The 20751-nt window shown below is 37.8% G+C and overlaps 1 protein-coding gene across 1 annotated transcript in view; it reads right to left on the bottom strand.

Annotated features, from left to right (window-relative positions):
* LOC134798105 (putative phosphatidate phosphatase) overlaps nt 1-19247 on the bottom strand; it is a 108024-nt gene extending 88777 nt beyond the window's left edge. The window contains exon 1 of the mRNA XM_063770445.1: nt 18989-19247. Coding sequence (XP_063626515.1) covers nt 18989-19100 — 112 coding nt within the window. The 5' untranslated portion in view covers nt 19101-19247. The remainder of the gene's footprint in view (nt 1-18988) is intronic.
* Nucleotides 19248-20751: the final 1504 nt, after the last annotated feature.

Below are 20751 nucleotides of genomic sequence, written 5' to 3' on the forward strand. Positions count from 1 at the left end.
GAAAAGTAGGATATACGATTCAAAACTTATCAAAAATCGATGAAAACCTTTTTATTTTTGACATCTGTGAGACATCATCTCAACGTAAGTGTTACTCTGAAACCACGTCAGTAGTTAGAAAACGTTATTTAGATATTAGATAGATTTATGAATAAAATTTGAACTGAATGTTTTCTTTTTTTTTTAAAGTCCTCTAAGACCTCCATGGACTCATTTACTTATGACGTTTTTCAGTTAGCATTATAAAGTTAAGTTCAAGCTGCGAAGAAACCATATTTTCAATATAGAAATTATTATTCTTTATAAATGTGGTCGGACTGCAAAAACTGCCTGGCTAAGGTGAGGCCGACCAAGACATACGTCAACAGGCTTATTTTAGCTATTATAATCCGTTTGTTTCATTCTATTTTTCGATGAGGTAAATTGTAGCTCTCACGTGGTACCACAAAATTGGTCGGACACAGGAACCTGCCAACACAGGATTTGGCCGACCACTTTTTTTTTTACTGTCCTCAAAGGCAGCTATTGTACCATACAAGTTTCATACGATTTTACGATAAAAAAACTTTGATGATTTTTGTATAAATTTGGTCGGACTGCAAAAACTGCCAGGTTAAGGTGAGGCCGGCCAAGACATACGTCAACAGGCTTATTTTAGCTATTATAATCCGTTTGTTTCATTCTATTTTTCGATGAGGTAAATTGTAGCTCTCACGTGGTACCACAAAATTGGTCGGACACAGGAACCTGCCAACACAGGATTTGGCCAACCACTTTTTTTTTACTGTCCTTAAAGGCAGCTATCGTACCATACAAGTTTCATACGATTTTTCGATAAAAAAATTTGATGTTTTTTTTATAAATTTGGTCGGACTGCAAAAACTGCCAGGTTAAGGTGAGGCCGACCAAGACATACGTCAACGGGCTTATTTTAGCTATTATAATCCGTTTGTTTCATTCTATTTTTCGATGAGGTAAAATTATAGCTCTCACGTGGTACCACAAAATTGGTCGGACACAGGAACCTGCCAACACAGGATTTGGCCGACCACTTTTTTTTTACTGTCCTCAAAGGCAGCCATCGTACCATACCAGTTTCATACGATTTTTCGATAAAAAATTTTTGATGATTTTTTTATAAATTTGGTCGGACTGCAAAAACTGCCAGGTTAAGGTGAGGCCGACCAAGACATACGTCAACAGGCTTATTTTAGCTATTATAATCCGTTTGTTTCATTCTATTTTTCGATGAGGTAAATTGTAGCTCTCACGTGACCCAATAAATCTGGTCGGACTGCAAAAACTGCCAGGCTAAGGTGAGGCCGACCACTTTTTTTTTACTGTCCTCAAGGTCAGGTATACTACCATACAAGTTTCATTCTATTTTTCGATGAGGTTTTTTTTGATGAATTTTTGTCCAACGTTTTTGCCATTTGTACAAAATCTGCCAGGTTAAGCCTAGGCCGACCAAGTGCGTTGGAAGCTACTAAATGTCAGGTACCTCTACAGGGTAGGTATATTCTATTTTTTGATGAGGTTTGTTTCATGCAGCCGGCCACCGGACTACAAGAGAGATTTGCGGAAAACGGTACTGAGACACAATGTCGTCGTTTTTGCCTCTTGTCAGAGAGTACGGCGAACCAGGTCTCATCACAAAACTTGCGACCCTCCACAACACGTTTGCGCCATTCCGTCCGCTGTTCTGCGAGCCTCTCCCAGTCTCGGTGGTCGATATGGAAGGCAATCATGTTAACATTTATATGCCTAATAAATAATTAAAAAGAAAACATATATAACCCCTTGTGCTTATAAATAAAAAACAACGTTTGATAAATGGGTAAGTAATCCTACTTTCCTATCGGAAAGCTAGTTATTAAAGCCGGTTTATTCGGTTATCAACATGGCACAAGGAAAAACAACGAATTAGTGTAAAGGGACAAATCATTAATCCAACAAGGTTTCAATCTTTAAAAAAAAACCTCAAAGAAAACATGACAAACATATCGATACAACAATAACTGTAAAATAAACGCGCATCATAGAAGAATTTTAATAAAACCGTCATTAATAGCTCAAAAACTCGTAACATATTGAATTCAAACGGTTTTTTTCTACGGCTATAAAAATTACCATGAATGTAAGTAACCGCAGGCACCGTGGATAAACTAAAACTATAATGCAGGGAAACCAATTAAAATAGCTTTAGTAAACGGTCAAGTTACAAGTCAAATAAACATCACCATAATTTAAAACTTAAGGCCCTGGAAAAGTCGATAACCAAATTTAACAATGATGACGTTGATCTGATCTTCGAGGTTTTGTATTTTAAGATAATGTAAGGTCAAACAGATCACTGTGTTATGTCTTTCCTGTAGACATACACAAGAGTTAAGGGCTATAAAGATTAATTTTCTTATTTAACCCTTATCCACGTGAAAAGGTCCTCCTTTTATTTACAGAACTATGATAAAATCATTACTTACATGCCCACAAGCTGTTAACTATTGCCCACAGGAGAGAAAACTAGTGTGTTCGCGCGAACTGTACATTTTTCAAATAAGAAAATTAACCTTTATAGCCCTTAACTCTTGTGTATGTCTACAGGAAAGACATAACACAGTGATCTGTTTGACCCAAGAATGTCTAAAATCGTTCCTTTCTGTTATAACTAGAGGTGTCGCCATCAGATATATCGGAGCGACCCAGGTGCTAAAAAATAACTGAACACGCACTCTAACGCCTTGACAATAGAGGCGTGTTTAGATATTTGTGAGCACCTTGGCCGACTCTGATGGCGATGTACCTATGCTAAAGCACAGATTAATAAATAGTTAAAGGACGTAAGATACAAAAATTAAAAATCGACACTGTTTAACACCTTTACATGTGTTGATTACGCAAATAAATAAACAGATTGTTTCGACTTTTTGGCAAGAAAAAAGGATGAAAAAAAATCTACTTTTAACAGCATTGGCGTTAGCACTTGGCAGGTAATGAGAGCTCTTATAAAATTCCTTACAAATATGAAGTTTACCTACTAAAAAACAATTACAATTTCGTTTGTTACTTCGAGCAAGTTTGAAAGGCATTAAAATTAAAACAAAACAATAACGCGTGGGCGCGTGACATTGACATTGGTCGCGTTAATGAGTCATTATTTACATGCGTACGCGCAACGTCGATGATAACCGGTGTGATTAGCTGATTAGGATTAAGTGTCAGTGTTGCGTATACAATAGTAATGTGCTAATTGACTGATATGACAGATTGTGACGTTAGAAAGGGTTGCCACCACCTTATTTAGAATGGAAGCAGCTTGAAAACATATTAGATACCCAGCTATTATTCGAATATAACACAAATAAGAAGGAATGAAACTTTGAAAATAATAGTAGGTAAGTTTTTGAAGTGAAAACTTCTTTAGCGGCGCTGTACACTTTTTGTGATGGGGAAAAAATGTTAAACTCGCGACAGGTCACGTGACCGTAAGATTCGTAAGAAGTAAGACGGACACGTGACCTGATCGAAAAACTGTTACAATGTCATTGAGTTTTCACTTCTGCCGGCACTCCCGAAGTGCAACCCGTTGTTTTTTTTTCTAGCCTAATTGAGTGTCCCACTGCTGGGCAAAGGCAGCCCCTTGATTTCCACTACTCCCGGTTTGGTGTTTCCTCCGGCTGGTTATTCAGCTGTCCAGGTCATCCCGCCATAAGTAGGCAAGTTTAATTTAAAAAATAGATACCTCTTAATAATAACTCTGTCTACTACCAATAGGTGACTTTGGCAGTTTTATACGTCATGACAACTGTGTACACTCAATAGTACCTACCTCTCAGACTAAATATAAAATACCTAGTCGGTCTGATGCGGTCGGTGCAAAGTTGCAAACCCCGCCTTTAATCTGAAAGACGTTTAATATTATCTTTGTTTCAGATTAAATTTAAATTATTACTAATGATCCCCGTTCAACTGTCTGTCGTATATAGAAAACGACTGATACAAAATAAACAATGAACTATCTTGCTATACCGATACTTTTATCTATACCCTCATTCCTCATAAGCCCTGCGGAGGCGTGGGCGTGTCAGGGCGCGGACCGGCCCTGTCATTAATTACAACAATCCTACAGCCACCATCAGATATATCTGAGCGGCCAAGGTGTTCAAAAACATCTGAACACGCACTCTAACGCATTGACAATAAAGGCGTGTTCAGATATTTGTGAGCGCCTCGGCCGCTCCGATATTGTCAGTACTGACAGTATCTGCACCGTCAGTATTGTTTGACAGTGCTATTGTGAAGGCTTTTGTTCGCTGGATCGGTAGGTAACTTGAATTACGAAGGATAATGGATACCTTTTGCCCGGCAAAGACGCCTACTGACGCGCGCCACTACAGCCCAATATCAACATTCAACTTTCGTGCAACAACAACAACACATAACAACAACAACAACAACACACAACAACAACAACACACAACCACAACAACAAGCGACAAGGTGACGAGTTGACGACACGATGACGCGCCGGGCACGATAGGCATCGCATTGAAAAGGTTATAAACTAAAAATTCATTTTTACTGATTTAAACAGCAGCGATAAAATGTTAAATCTAATTAAGCGGTGACTTATTAGTTAAATTGTAGTGTTTAGTTAAAATGTCGATATGGTTAACTAATTTCCATTGTGGCGTAAGCATTTCTTTTCAATTATGCCCAAAATAGTCTAACGAATAATAATATACTTTACTGAAGTGACATTAAGTAAAAACTAACAGTGATGACTAACATGACATGTATTTAATTATAGCGAAAAATGTATGGTTCTAATTGTAACTTCCATTAACGAAGTCGATGTAAACAAAACTTAATATTGATATATTATTTCAGTACCTTGTTTGTGTCTATACCTCTAGCAGATGTGTGGTGTGACACTCGTTATTACATTAATTAATATGATTATAAAGAGATGTGAAGTCAAACGTGTTTTTCTGTTGTAAGAATATTATAAGAGAATATTATATGTACCAACCTATGTTGAATATTATAGTAATATTAGTACTTACTACAATAGTATCAAGAAAAGCATTACATATTAAGCATACACTGCATATATATCAGGGCAAGGCATCAAAAATGTGAGTAGATAGAGCAGATGAGCCGAAGCATTTTAGGCTGACTTTTAGAAGAATAAGAATAACCTATCGCAAAGTTTCACTGTGTCCGCTTGTTTCAACCTAGGACAGCTGACCCTACTACTATTACTACCCATATTTGTCAAAACCTTTAGAATTGGCGTGCTAAGTTATCCCAATTAAATAGGCAAGCCGGTAGACTTCGAGTTTTATGGACGGCCCGCCGTAACTAAATACAACAGTTATTACGTTCACTTTAGTGCAGTTGCATTTCAGCCAGATTGCGCTCAATTGGGCTCTACCGGGCCTAAATGATGCCATCCTGTGAGAGGAATGTAGGCGAATATGAGTGTAGGGTCGTCTGTCTGGCTCCCAATTAGACCGTCATACGGGAGCTGAGAATGGGAAAGAGATATAAGGCTCTGCAGTCATCATACCTAGATTGAACTTTTGCGATTTTACCATTGGTTTCGAAGAAACAGTTCATGATCTTGTGACTTAGTCTCACAGAGTGAGTATAACAATTGAAAAATATCCTACGTATTACAAATCAGCATTTAACAAAAAAAGCTTAAACAGCAGTCATCATGATTTCACGCTTCAACGCTTGCCCCCGCCAGCAAAAACCCTCATCCTCACGATGGCTATAAGAAAATTGGCAAATCAGGCGTATCCTTTAATACCCCCTAAACTCGGTTGAAAACCGCTACCAACAAGCTTCACGGTGCATTATGATAACTCCACAAACGACGTATCAGTCACATCATTCAATTTTAGACTTTAACAACAGGCAATAAGGTTTAAGCGTAAGGATAATATCTCGCGGAAATTACTGGATTATCATAGCCTATGATTATAGTCAGATCGGCAATTGTTAGCACTTTTCGCCACAATTCGCGAGCAAATTGGTCTAAATAGGGAAGCTGGAATTGCATCCGCGAGGCCTAATTGCAGTGTGGGATGTATTTGGAGAGGAATAGTTTGGTATATAAACTAGGTAGGGTAGATCGCATTTCGTTTAAATTAGTTTAAAATATGAGATGTGACGGAAATAAAGTGTTGTTTAATTTTCATGACACAATAATTTGTAGATAACTTACCTATTGTATTTCAGAAGGACCAGTAATACTAAGTATTCATGCATGGACCTAGAAATAACTCAAGCTCTCTTGAATACACGAATAAAATTATGCAATTCTAACCAGTTCAATAATGAATTATAGTTCGTTTTTTTTAGCATTAGAAATAAGGAAAACAATCTTGATGTGTCTTTTTATTGAAAATCACGTTTTAAAAATAAGTCACGGCAAATATGTAACAATTATGAATCTAATACGATCATTTGTATTCTTCTGCTTTCATAAGTAATAGTTACTGATTTTTAAAAAGCGTTTTTCAATTAAAAGACATGCCAAGATCGCTTACCTTCTTTCAAGTTCTTTCTAATGCTAAAAAAAACGAACTGTACGTAGGTATATCTCGGTCGGTAACTTACGCAAAAAACCGGAGTTGAATTTTTCCACCTCCTTTTGACGGTTGACGGTAGTTTCAGAAATAATTTATTCTCCGCCGCTTGAAATTCAATTTTGCGACGCGTATTTTCCATTTTTTTTATTCTTTCTGACACATTTGATTTCAATGGCAGGTCTTAAAATTTACTCCCATTCCAAGCGTCAAACTTTGTAACAAAAAACTGACTGTTTAAGGTCGCAGGTACATTTTTACACCAGATATTCGAAAAAAAAAGATGCATATCGTATCTGACACCCGTGTAAACTATAACCTCATCCACGATGACACAGGAAACACTATAAAAGTCAATTCATTTCGAAACCAATAAATAATCCTTATCTGCTAATGAAATAAAAATCTCACATATATCCGATAAGAAATAATTAAAGCCCTCAAAGATTTATAACTTCTTAATGTTACACCCACACTATCTCACTATCTCAACCCTTGACAGGTACCGGAGATCAGATCTTTGATAAAACTTATCAAATATGAACTTTAGTCGTTTGTAATAAGAGTGTGGAGAGATGGCGTGGTAAGAGTCCTTAAATTTGCCATGCCGTCTGTTATGATGTATGGGTCCGGTTTAATGAATGAGCATTCATGCCTGTTTTGTTCCCGTAGGACGTGGGACGTGTATGGTTCATAATAAGATGCTGTTGAGTATGTATGAGAGAAATTTAAAGCGGCTTCAAGACAATTAATCGCGACTGTCAATTTCTGTCACTGAAAATCGCTATTGACCGTTTAACACCGATAGAGGCGATTGTCAAATGCAGTTAGAGTTTGTGCGGAAAGAGAAGAGTCGTGGAATGTATGGGGCCCAATACATTCCACGACTCTTCTCTTTCCGAACAGACTCTACGTGATTGAAGTAAATTTATGACAGAAGTTACCGCTCGATAGAAAGAGATGGGTGCTTTAATCAGTCATACTCATTATTACACTGATAACCGCGTTCTAACGGCTCGGCCACGACATCGAGCGACTTGCGACGGCGGGAGCGATAACCATAGATTGGAGCGTGACACTGCGATCGGACCTTTCGCTCCAACCTATGGTTATCGCTCCCGCCGTCGCAAGTCGCTCGATGTCGTGGCCGAGCCGTAAGGTAGAAGTAGTTAAAAATGAAGAGTGATGATGAATGAGGTTTATTACTAAATATAGGTTATGTTACTTGACAGCAGACATAAATATATAGTTAGACCAAGAAAAGTCTGCAACGATTTTGATAGCACACGCAGAGCAAGTGTTATTTTAAACGTCAAACTTTTTTGAAATTATAATAAATAACACTTACACTGCGTATGCTATCAAAATTGTTAGACCTTTCTTGGTCTAATTCTAGTAGTCTAGAGACATAAATATAGTAGTGTAGCTCAGAAACTATGGGTTAGGCACATGGGTTGGGCTAGAGTATACCTATAATCATATTGTATAATTGTTTACAACGGCGGCTATATCTGATCGCCATCAGATGTATCGGAGAGGCTAAAGTCACAAATTTCTAAACACGCCTCTATTGTCAAAGAGTTAGAGTGCATGTTCAGATATTTTAGAGCTCCTTGGCCGCTTCGCTATATCCGATAGCGGCCTACGTATAGCTTATAAATTGGTTCACGACTTTCTTATCGATCGCTCTGGGCTTTTATTGTTTCAATCGATCTAGATTTATAGGCTCGGAAAGAATTGAAACAGTGGCAATAATATTATTATAAGCTATTGTATTTTGACCTGAATGCAGCTTGCAATCTTACCTGCAGTTTCTTTGTACAGTCAGCAATAGTAAAAACTAGTAAAAACAGGCCAAGTGCGAGTCAGACTCGCGCACGAGGGGTTCCGTACCGATACGCAAAAAACGGCAAAAAAATCACGTTTGTTGTATGGCGCACTTAAATATTTATTTTATTCTGTTGTTACTGTTTTTAGTATTTGTTGTTATAGCGGCAACAGAAATCATCATCATCATCATCATCAAAACATCATCTTTGAAAATGTCTACTGCCTATAGCTCTCACACTTCATGAGATACAGCCTGGTGACAGACAGACGGACAGCGGAGTCGGAGAGCGGTCCCGTTTTTACCCTTTGGGTACGGAACCCTAAAAAGAAAGGCAAAATGTTTTGATTTTCTCTAAAGTGATGAAAATATCTCTCGTAACGGTTACATTAGGATTGCAACTACAGTAGCGTTCTTGCAGCTTCAGTAGTGGGAAACTAGCAATGTCAATGTAAATTTTCTTGATAAATTGAGTTGCTGTTATTGCCGCATTGGCCGCATTGCTGTATAACAGCAATGATTCTGCAGCTGCAAAAGGTATGGGTAATTGGGTACCTTTATGCACAATATACCTACTACCCGCCTAAGTAATAGTTTAATTGGATTTTTGAGTTTTTTTATACAATACCAGTATGTTATCTCGCTATCGATCGAGTCATTAATAAAACATTAACAAGTGCCACTCATTAGAGTCATCAGATTGTGGTCACTTTCAACCTTAAGTGTGCAATTAGCGCTATCTATATGTGTGTCTAATCACTTGATTTTAAAAACACTATTCTGTCATTTGTCAACCAAACACGTTTATAGCACTAGATACATTTTAATTTACATGTCAGTTTAGTAGCATCTATTTTAACTCTATTGGTTTTCCGTATATTTTTAAGAAGCACTGTACTTATCGAAGCCGCAATAGAAATTACCATTCTTGCAAATAAACGACCTCGCTGCGCTCGGACGACATGTCGCTCTCGGCCAGCAGTTCCTTATTTCCCGGCCTTTATAGTAATGTACTGTGTACTTTACTAGCTCAATGTAAATAATCAGCGACGGTAGTAGGTGTACAGTAAAGAGGTTATGACATTGTGGCAGAGGAACAGCTATTCTAGGCCTTTTATCGTAGTATTTTAGTATAGCGACCATCCTTTTCCGCTGACGAATGTTATCTAGGACGACTAGGACGCTTACACATATTATGGAATTTAGGGATGGGCCGAATATTTGGTAATTATTCGGTATTCGGCATATTCGGCATATTTTTCAATGTTCGTATTCGGCCGAATAGTTCGGCTCCAACTGCCGAATATTTACCGAATAAACAAATTCTTTTTCAAGGGCGTCCGCTAGCTGGCGCGTGTGCACTTCGCGGTCAGGCATGACTGGCATGAGACGGTTCAGTTTCTTTTCATAAACGTTCCCGGCCGGTCCAGAGGGGAAAGGGCAAAAACACGTGCGGAGTGCAGATCGTGGACCTGCGTATGAACTTGTTTTCAACCTTTTAGGCAGTTCACAGACCAACCCCTAGGCAGGGCGGTTTTCTGTGAGGCAGTTTTAGCCCAACCGAATATTCGGTTCGGTATGATCTGAGCCGTACATTCGGCCGAATATTCGTATTCGGCAAAGACCATATTCGGCCCATCTCTATATATGGATGTTTATCTGTTCATTTATTAGAGATTGTATGTTACATTACCTACTGTAAAATATTCAGTTACCGGCAATAAAATCGCAGAAAAAATGAGGGACACATATATTTTTGAGCACTTCGTTCTGCAACATATTATTGCCAGCACTAAAACTAAATGTACCTACCGTTGAAAGTGATCTAATTTCTTAATTTAGTGAAATGAATGTATGTTATTCATCCTTCAATCTCGCGTTAAGGTGATATGAGATAACATCTCAGACTCTATTACCTTAATAGTAAAGTCTTATTATGAATGATCTAAAAAACTACGAAATACAGGATGTGTGATAGTGCATACAAATATTATCAAAGCTAAGTCATGTGGGAATGGGAATGGCGGTAATTACTCTTCAATCTATGCCGACATGAGCTTTATGGCTCTATAGCCTATGGAGTCTATGGGCAATTGGCCAGAGAGTATTTATGGTAGAGAGGAGTGAAATTTTACCAAAAGTATTGGGATGAAAATAACGATTGTGTATTCGTCTAAGTTTGATATATGTGGCAACAATTCAAAAATTAAATACGATAATTAAATACCTATTAGGGCTATTAGTTCTAATTACAAGCCTGTAATAATATGGCGTAATGATAAAACGAATGATTTTAATTGCTATTATAATGATATTTAGAAAACTCATTTAGTCATTTTAATTTGTAACAAGCAGAAACATCTGCTAACGATGCTACTAAGCTTCGAATAAATTTAAAAATGGAAAAATTACTGTCTTGTGTGAGACTTGAACACACGGCCTCTGGATCGATACTCCAGCGCTCTGCCATCTGAGCCACCAAGACCTCATCCATACAACACAGATATCAAGACAGTAATTTTCCACTTTTAAATTCATTAGTCATTAGTTATAAAAGCTCGCTGGCCATAATAACATTAACGTAATCATATTAATATCCTGGCGTTGTGGCGTAATTTAATCCCAGGCCGGTCCTTCTCAAATTTGAACTTAAAATTTGTATTCACCTGAATGCCGTTCTTGTCAAATATTAAGTTTCGAATTCTATTTACTGTGACATATTAACCATATCATGAAGAGAAAAGGCTCCTACCGCGGAATGTAATTTTCACGAGAATCACCAGCCCTATGGAGCTTTATGAAAGAAAATATAAAAATAAATACCTTCACATTTATAATATTTACAATCCGTTATCTTTTTACCGAACATATTTAATAAGGCCTTAAAAATTTCAGTCCCTCTTAAAAAGATCGGCTGCGAAAGGTCTCCTTAGCGGATACGGTTAATCTGACAGGTCGGAATGGTCGGATGTTTTGACAGTGGCGCAATTACCTGCCACTCTGCGCGCGCATCCTGCGCGGGAGTTTATAGGACAGCGGGGGTCGGGGTTTGAGCTATCAAAAATTATGATTCAAATTACGTTTCGATTTTTTAAGGTTTAGTGGATGCCGCAAGATAGCGCGGACGTGGCAGGCCCAGATGGAGATGGCGGGATGACTTAGACACTTTCCTTTTCCTCAGTAACTGGCAGGAAAAGCCTTGCCCAAGCAGTTGGACACTAAAACAGACTAAAAAAAGGCGTGGTTTACTAAAAACTTTAAGACAGATATTATAGTCTTCCCTCAAGTAAATCCTGTACCCTGCCTTCCGATTGCGTATCAGCTAGGTGAGCACCAGTGGCGGAACGTCCAGAGAAATCAAGTTAATTCATTAATAATAATTTTAAGCCAGTTGAGTTTCTTACAGCGGCTCAGTACCTACCTTATACCTAGCAACTTATTTTTCGGTACGAATCTAAAGGTCAAATCATAATAGTCATGTTTTGAAAGGTAGGTCTAGTCCGTGCATGACATACATGAGTGGAATAGTTTAGAACTTGTTATAATAAATGTCATAATAAACCAAGTACAAAAACGTACATTGCCACTCTGTCTGTGTTGTACCATCTCCCTGGCTGTTCTCTGGCCTTTCATAAACCTTATTGTGAAGATAATAAGGCCCATGAATGGTAAATTAAGAGTGTCGCTGTTAGTAGAAATCGCAAGCATTACGACGCCGTTCTGTCATTAACGCCATCATAAGCGTAATGATGATGGCGGAGATAAAGTGGTTAATCATACAAGTTGCGGCTTTTTGTACATACAGCGACACTCCTAACTGTACACTGGACCTTATTACAAAAAGCATAAGGTCCACCGATGTACAGTTAACAGTGTGATGGTACTTACAGCTATAAACTGATCTGCGGTGGATCCTATTGCAATAAGGTTTCGTAAGAGAGCCATTTTATTTAAAGTTGTACAGTTTACCATCAGATATATCAGAGCGGCCAAGATGTGCACAAAAGTCTAAACAAAGCCTCTGTTATCAAGACGTGTATTTTCAGATATTTTTGAGCACCTTGGCACAGCACGATCAGCACAGATATGGCCGCTAGGTGGCGACAGCGCCACGCGCGGCTTATGGCAAACCCCAAATTGGGGCCGAACTGATGTACTTTTAGCTACCTGTAGCAAAGCGACGAAATCGGGGAGTGAGCCACGCCTGACCTTGGCTGCTGTAATATACATGAATATAGTATATAACTGGATCTGGCATGAAAAGGTGGGGGGGAAGTGACCGAACAGGATAGTCTTATTGTATCTTTCAGTAGGAGTAGCAGCGAAAGAGCTATTATTGTTTGTCCTTGTCACAGTCTCACATTTGATTTGTTCCCCACCGTAAATTTAGTATGGATTATGGTGGGCAACAAATAAATTCGATCAATCATAGTATCGCATTGCGTATGTTTTGTCCCTCACGGAGACACGCGTATACTACTTCTATAGGATCCTACCTTCTATGTGTAAAATAACTCATGGCGCCATGGCGGCTGCTGTACCAGTCAAGTCGCTCGATAAGGCTACGGGTGCTACGGCCTTTTACACAGTTTAGGCAATGTCACGATGTGGAAAATGTATTGTCTATTTAACGTCTTATACCAGTTATAACTTATACCACAACGATATGCTCGTTGAATGACAAGATCGGGCTTAGGCTGACGAGGCTTGTCAGCTACGGGCCTACCTGGTTATTATTCTACAAGAGCTTAAAGTCCATTGCTGCAAGATTTAAACCTTTTTTTTATAAATTCAGCTTATAATATGAGCCGTGAGACATTTTTACGGTTCCGTACCCAAAGGGTAAAAACGGGACCCAATTACTAAGACTCCACTGTCCGTCTGTCCGTCTGTCTGTCACCAGGCTGCATCTCATGAACCCCTGATAGCTAGACAGTTGAAATTTTCACAGATGTCGTATTTCTGTTGCCGCTATAACAACAATTATTAAAAAGTACGGAACCCTCGGCGGGCGAGTCCGACTCGCACTTGTCCGGTTTTTATTTATAAGTAATTAATATAAAGAGAGCATGTACAACCACATCCACGTTTTGTGAATGAAGGGATTAAAGCGATCAGGTTTTTGGCTTGAGGCAACGTAAGGTATTTTCTCATACGTGCGTTAAAAACAACATACATCATACAACAACGTTCTGAAATATTTGTGACAGATAAACCCACTAAATAGGTACCTTTTTATTAACAGACACCGTTTTTATAGCATTTTTGGTGCAGCGGAGTGGTGTTAACGGAATTGGTGTACATAATTCCCACTGAAATGGTAAATTAAGGTTAATACCTATTAACGTAATTAATCATTAGGGTTGAAATTGTTTATACCAATTCCGTTAACACCACTCCGCTGCACCGAAAATACTATAAAATTTACGATGTCTGTTTATTAATAATACAAAAAAAATGCTGTTTAGTTATATTAATACTACAATTTATAGATAACATGGATAAGTGGGACGTATATGACATAAAAATTGGTTAAACATCTAAATGCAAGTTATCTCTCTTGCGCAGAAAGTTATACATAAGCTGTAGGTACTTAGTACTTACCCATTTTCATTGATCATGACTACACTACCTATATTACCATGTACCCATGCATTATCTTTTTATTGCTCCCAAGCATATATTTATGACTCTATACGCAAACCAAAGTTTTTTCTTGAAAATCCTAGGCGCCACACGCCTACGCAAACAGTGTACAGATAGAGACCGCATTGTACGGCTTTTACAGATAACGTGAATTTATAGTTTCGTATTGTGTAATGTTTTCTTTGAGGGATCATGGGTGGTTATCTATAGGATTTTACACCTCTTTTTATCTACACAAGTACACACTTGTATACCGACAAATAAGTATAACTTAAGTTAGAAAGTTACCGAAAGTTTTTAAATGTATTAAAATAGACTGGAAAAACTTAGGATTAAATAAGTTTGACGTATCAGATAGGTACCATACTCCACTCCTGTAAACCAAACTGTATGTATGTCTAACTTATGTATTTGGTTATTCATAGGAAAATTAGTTAATGAATAACTCTATCTACGAGTTCATATTATTTAATTTTGTAAAAGCCCGTTAGGCTAATATAACTTCTGTACCTTACCTAATATCAACATTTAGATTCCTAGACTTTTCTTCTTGAGACTTGCAACCTGATACTTATAAGTTATAACTAACCTACTGTTTGAGTTATCATATGTAGGTATAGCGACCTGAACTAGGATTGGTTAGACTTGACTTTAATTTAATTTAATATGTGCTGTCAACAACGTTATTTACAGTAGACAGATTATTGTTTACAGTATGTCCTATCTATCGCCAGTAGGGAGACACTCCTGACATCGTGCAAACTCGGCTCCATTCGGCTCAGCATTACTCCGAGCAATTATTAGGGTTGGCACCACTTGACGTCCTTTTGCGTGCACGACCAGAGATAAGATAATCACTTTTTGACAACCCTAAATAGCCGAAAGGGATAGTGCTAAAGGCCCCAGTACACAATGGGCCATCGCCGGCCACTCCAAGGGACGCATTTATGCGTTAGAGGGAGCAAGTGGTATTGCTATCTCATTCTACCGCATGGCTGCGACCCTTGGAGTGGCCGGCGATGGCCCATTGTGTACTGGGGCCTTAAGATAGCATGATTCGTCCCTAAATCGCTATCAAACTTCGGTTTTGTAGGAAGTGTACTTTCTGTACGGTAGTACTATTGTTTATTCTGTGCTATCGCCATCATAAATAAAATTTTGAGGCCTGTCCGTCCAAAACACTTTGTGTCATAAACGTCACTTTCTGACACCAAACTGTCTTGAAATTTGATTTTTAAGCGCCGGTCGACGATAGATTTGACATCTTGTAAACAAACTAAAATGTGTATTGAATAGGGTTTTCCAAATAGTGGATTGACGTGCGCCAAAAACGTGGGCCGTGTAAAATAGAATTAAAACCCATTTTTACTATTTTAATTGGCAATTCGCCAAAATTAACCGTACCTAGTGGGTACGAACATATCGACCGGTTGCCGATGCCGACTACATTTCAAATTATTAACTTGTAACCTTAGTTTAAAGTAAGTAAGTAGGGCCTTTTGTTCTGCATAATATGTATACCATTTCCAAGTTTCACATGCCAAATGGCAGAATATAGTATATAATATAAGTGCAATTCATTCATTCATGTGCCTTTAGTTTTCACAGCTTTTGCACTTATTGGGTAGGTACCTATACCTATAGTACCCTAAAAATATAAAAGAGGGTACTGTTAATAGTGCAAAATAGGTGTGCGCGTGGTCGCCTTTATGAAAATTATGAATCTGAGAATATTGGGTGCCAAGTGTATGGTGGGGTGGGTAGTGGGTACATGAAAAGAGATAAGTACCTAGTTTTCGTGGGCTATTTGACATTTGTAAACTGTGTAAAAAACTGTGTCTCATAGCCGATAGGGCCGCCAGGCGCCGGGACGTCTACCGCAAAAACGTGGCGAAAATCGATATCAAAGAAACGGTTAGTTCCCGATTTGCCGGATTCTTGTTACTTCGGATTCTCGTATAGGTATTCGGATTGTGACGTACTAAAGTAAATCCGGCGAAACAGGAAATAATCCGGCGAATCGGGAACTAACCGAAGAAATTTTATCCGCATCTACACTCTGTATCTTTAGGTATTTAAATAAAAGTAAACAAACAATTTGTACATTTTCGGGTAGTTATAACATTTATTGGTTAACCAACCAAATACAAAACCGCCTGGATCAGTCACTGAACGACCTGACTTCAACCTACATTATTTAATCATGTAATGTTTTCATCTACCCTCAACTGGCTTAAGGTGCCATTTGAGGGTAGATTTTGTTTACTTTTATTTAAATACCTAAAGATACTGACTATAGGGTATCGCCCTTGCATTATTCGAGGCAAGATCTCAGAAACTATTTTCTAATATTGTTGACGGCGGTAGCTACCCAGGGCGGCTACCGCGCACACATTCAATAGATCAATACTAGCCTGGGAAAACATGGGAAATTTCACAAGTCAAAAATAGGAGTATTTCACTTCAGTGTCAGGTTAGGCGTTGATGTCATAATTATTACACAAAACCCCAATACAAAAGGTTACCTAGCCTAAAATGGCATTCGAATATTGCTGTATGTTGTACTTACACTTGTATGTCATTTTTATACAATAATACTATTATTGGTGTGTAAGTTTGTAGGTAGGTACAGTCAGCAAAGGAGCACAAAAATATTTTTCTCAAAAATGGACGGCAAAGTCGACTTTGCCGTTTAAAAAATAGGTTGCGAAGCGCGTAGTTTATGGTCAGTCAAAAATTAAAAAGTTAAAAACATTGCAGTCTCGATTTTGGGACTGCAATGTTGCATACAAATTCCATTATTTGTCGAGTTCCAAACTTTTTAAAAGTTGAAATGGCCATATCAAATGAAGGCACAGGCCCATTAAACAGCCAAACAGATGATTAGTACCGCGACTATTTAGCTGTCTCAAATAGGTTGGCGTATTTTCGGCAGAAAAATACACTTCTATTTTTTTATTAAAAAAATAAAAAGGCGGCAATGCTAATTTTTTCAATTGTTTCTACTTTTTTCTGTGAAAATATATACGTAAGGAAGTTGCTTTTGTAAAATATTTCTATGATATTTATATTTCTTGCACCATTTTTGAGAAAAGCACTATATATGACTCGGCTGGAAGGCTACTTGCTGGCTTCGGATTCAATTAAACGGACTCCCAAGGTCGTCCGTTTAAAACGAATCCTCAGCCTGCAAGTAGCTACTTCCGAGCCTCGACAATAATGTACTATACCTACACATAAAATATATTTTATGTTTTGTTTTTATTTAAATTAGCTATCCCCAGGGCCGGACCTTTGTAATACGGTTTACGAACTGTCAGTTAACAGTGTGGACGATGGTACAGTCAACTGTAAAAATATGGGTGTAGCCAACTTATTCAAAACTATGTCCCATAATTCTTAATTCGCTGACATAAGAGCTATGGGACATATTTTTGAGAAGATTTGTGCTCTCATTTTTTTACAGTTGACTGTACTAGGGCTTTTTTGCACACCTCCAGCAAGGGTCTAAGTACAGATATCTCTTACAGTATGAGTGATCTCTTCCAGACAACCTGGATAGCAGAGCAGAGATAATCAAGGAAACAGTATAAGATCAAAATAAACATTACTTTTAAAAGGTCATCAAAGGGCGCGTATTAGTTAAAAGTGTAATTATGCTTGGGCCGGAAACACTACTCAGTCGGAGACCTTTTGATAGGTCTTTGGGTGGCAGGAGGATAAAATCAAAATAAACATTACTTAAATTCTGGTCCGTAAAAAAGTATCTTACAGCCTCTAGTACCTAAATACTGTGTTATAATCATATAGAAAAGTGTCAGCTAATTAAAAATAACTTTTAAGCTAGCATTGCGGTAACTTATTCGTGAGAAGATTTAAGCTCGATTATTTATGAATTAAGTTTTATGAGTTTATGACTTAATTAAGTTTAAGCACAGCTCCCATGTACAACATATCATTAATAAGAAAAGGTAGCCATAGTGAGCACACTAAGGGCCACTTGCACGACCATCCCACTACCCGAGGTTAAGCAGTTAAATTGTTAACACAGTGTCAAATTGTACTGGTAACCATGGTAACTCCATGTATAACCTGACCACGGGTTAGTGGAATGGTGCAAGTGGAGCTAATCTTACTTATTTCTTAAAATAGGTAAAGAAAAATCACCTCAGATACAATAAAAGTCACCTGCATTTAAGATTTGGTTGATACCATAACTGCACTTATTTATAGCAATGATAAAAAAGTATATGATGGCCATCAGGATAAGTTTCTCAGAAAGCAACAGGACAGGGTCATCCCGCTGCACTGTAACACAAGCCCCTCTGTGCTGTGTGCAATGTGTGCACAAATGTACGCTAATGTGATAACTGAGTGTTTGTTACTAAACACTAATGTTTACTAAAAGGCATATGACTGCCTGAAAAGATAAAAAAGTATTTTTTATTATTTACAAGTTTTTATAGTTATTATGCTTGTTATTTTTGACTTCACTAGGTATTTATAGTACAACTGTACTGTAGTACAATATTGTTTAGTAGTATGATAACAGATTCAATTAATTAATAGACATTTATTTCAATTTAATGACAGTTGTGTTGTGATATAAAATATTATATTAATGACAAATATGTTGCTCTGATAAACTTGCAAATACATTGTAATATGAAATATTGGATTTATAAACTTTACCGATAATAATAAGAAAAATTCAATTTGAAAGATGAACGTGAAGTGTTTAGTTGCAATATTCTACTCAATATCAAGAGCAGATAAAATAATAACTGCAATAAAAAATCGCAAAATAATCCTGTATTGATATTTTACACAATACCGTTTAACATTACAATATTCCAGTTTAACATTAATAATGCTGACTTCATTAAAAACTAGAATATTATAGCAAAAAACTTACTGCAAAAGAGAATCGCGAAATCCATTATGATTTTTCGCAAAATAAACTTGGAATCACGATTCATTGTGATCGAATGCGTGCGCGAATTTACTTTTCGATCGTTTATATCCATCACAAGTCTGTTTTAATTAAATAACAAAGGTAAATATTGAAATTCACTGGCACAGAACGTTACGAAATCGGTGCGAGTGTCGCGAGCGTTTTGAACTTTTGACAATACACACGTCAAACACGAAACGCGTGCGCGCGCAGACTGCGGTGTCAGCGCGATCGGACAGACGGCGCGTTTACGAAGTTCACTACACTCGAGTCCGAACAGACTCATCAGTTTTTGAACGATTATTTCTAGAGTTAGACCAAGAAAAGTCTGCAGCGATTTTGATAGCACACGCAGTGCAAGTGTTATTTTAAACGTCAAACTTCTATGAAATTATGACGTAAGTATAAATAACACTGGCACTGCGTGTGCTATCAAAATCGTTGCAGACTTTTCTTGGTCTAACTCTAGAAATAATCGTTCAAAAACTGATGAGAAAGTTGCATTTTAGAGTCTGTTCGGAAAGAGGGGATTTTATTGGGCCCCATACATTCCACGACTCTTCTCTTTCCGCACAGACTCTATCCACGTGAGTGACAAAGTATTCTGATTCAAGTTTCGAGGTGTTGACTTGTTTCCTTATGTTGACTGGTAGAATTGACTTATAAACAACGATTAAGTATGAATTTGGATTTGATTTGGTTGGATTTTGCTTGATATTTTACTGTTAGTATTTTGTTCGCGTTGGTGCGGTGAAAATTTTTGTGTTATGTTATAGCCGTTATAGGTACTCGGTGGCAAATTTCGTTTAACCCTTATGCATTGAAACCCTCGCAACGCTCAAGATTCCACTTCTCTATACGCTTCGCTGCGCTCGTGTTTTGAATCTCGCTTGTTCGGGTACCTACGAATATTAACACGAGCGGTTAAACAACTTCGCTCCCTTGTCAAACAAATAGCTAACATTGCAAAATTGAACGAGTGGAGAGGTGGAGAGAATTGATTGAGTGGTTCGAAAACTGGAATCTTGAGCGTTGCGAGAGTTTCAACACACGAGGGTTAAACAAACTTTGCTCCCGGGTGAAACACAAAATTTTTCGCCACACCAAATAGGGTTGCCAGATGGTCGGGATTTGGCGGGATTCTCCCGATTTTTAGCAGGTGTTCCCGATTCCCGACAAAGTGTAAACAGTCCCGAAAAACAGCTTCACGTTATAAAACAATAATTTCAAGTTCCGAACTGTCGTCGAGCGAGCGAGCTGACGTAGTGCCAACTGCCAATAATGTAAAATATCGTTGTTTTTAATACAATTACTTTAATTTGAATGTATTTTTTTAGAGATGCCCCGAATAGTGAATTTGGCCGAATACCGCATACCGAATATTCGGCCCCTCTCTCGGCCGAATACCGAATATTCGGCGACCGAATATTCGGCATGACATGCGAACATTTTGAGTCACAATTATTATGCAAACTGTTCGCCATCAAAGCACTACGTTTGCTAAGATATATTTTTATGTTGAACAGAATTAATGAATGTATATTAGAGTCAATCAAATCAGACCCATGATAAAAATAAAATATTTTGTAATCAATAAATGCTCAAAAACGTGCCTTCGTATTTAACTACTTTCCAAGAATACATTTTAAATATTAAATATAACTAGTTTTTGGTTATTTTATTTATTTATTCGGTATTCGGGCGAAAAGTAGGCAACATTCGGC

The sequence above is a fragment of the Cydia splendana genome, chromosome 16 (genome assembly GCF_910591565.1).
Source record: "Cydia splendana chromosome 16, ilCydSple1.2, whole genome shotgun sequence".
In the NCBI taxonomy this organism is placed as follows: Eukaryota; Metazoa; Arthropoda; class Insecta; order Lepidoptera; family Tortricidae; genus Cydia; species Cydia splendana.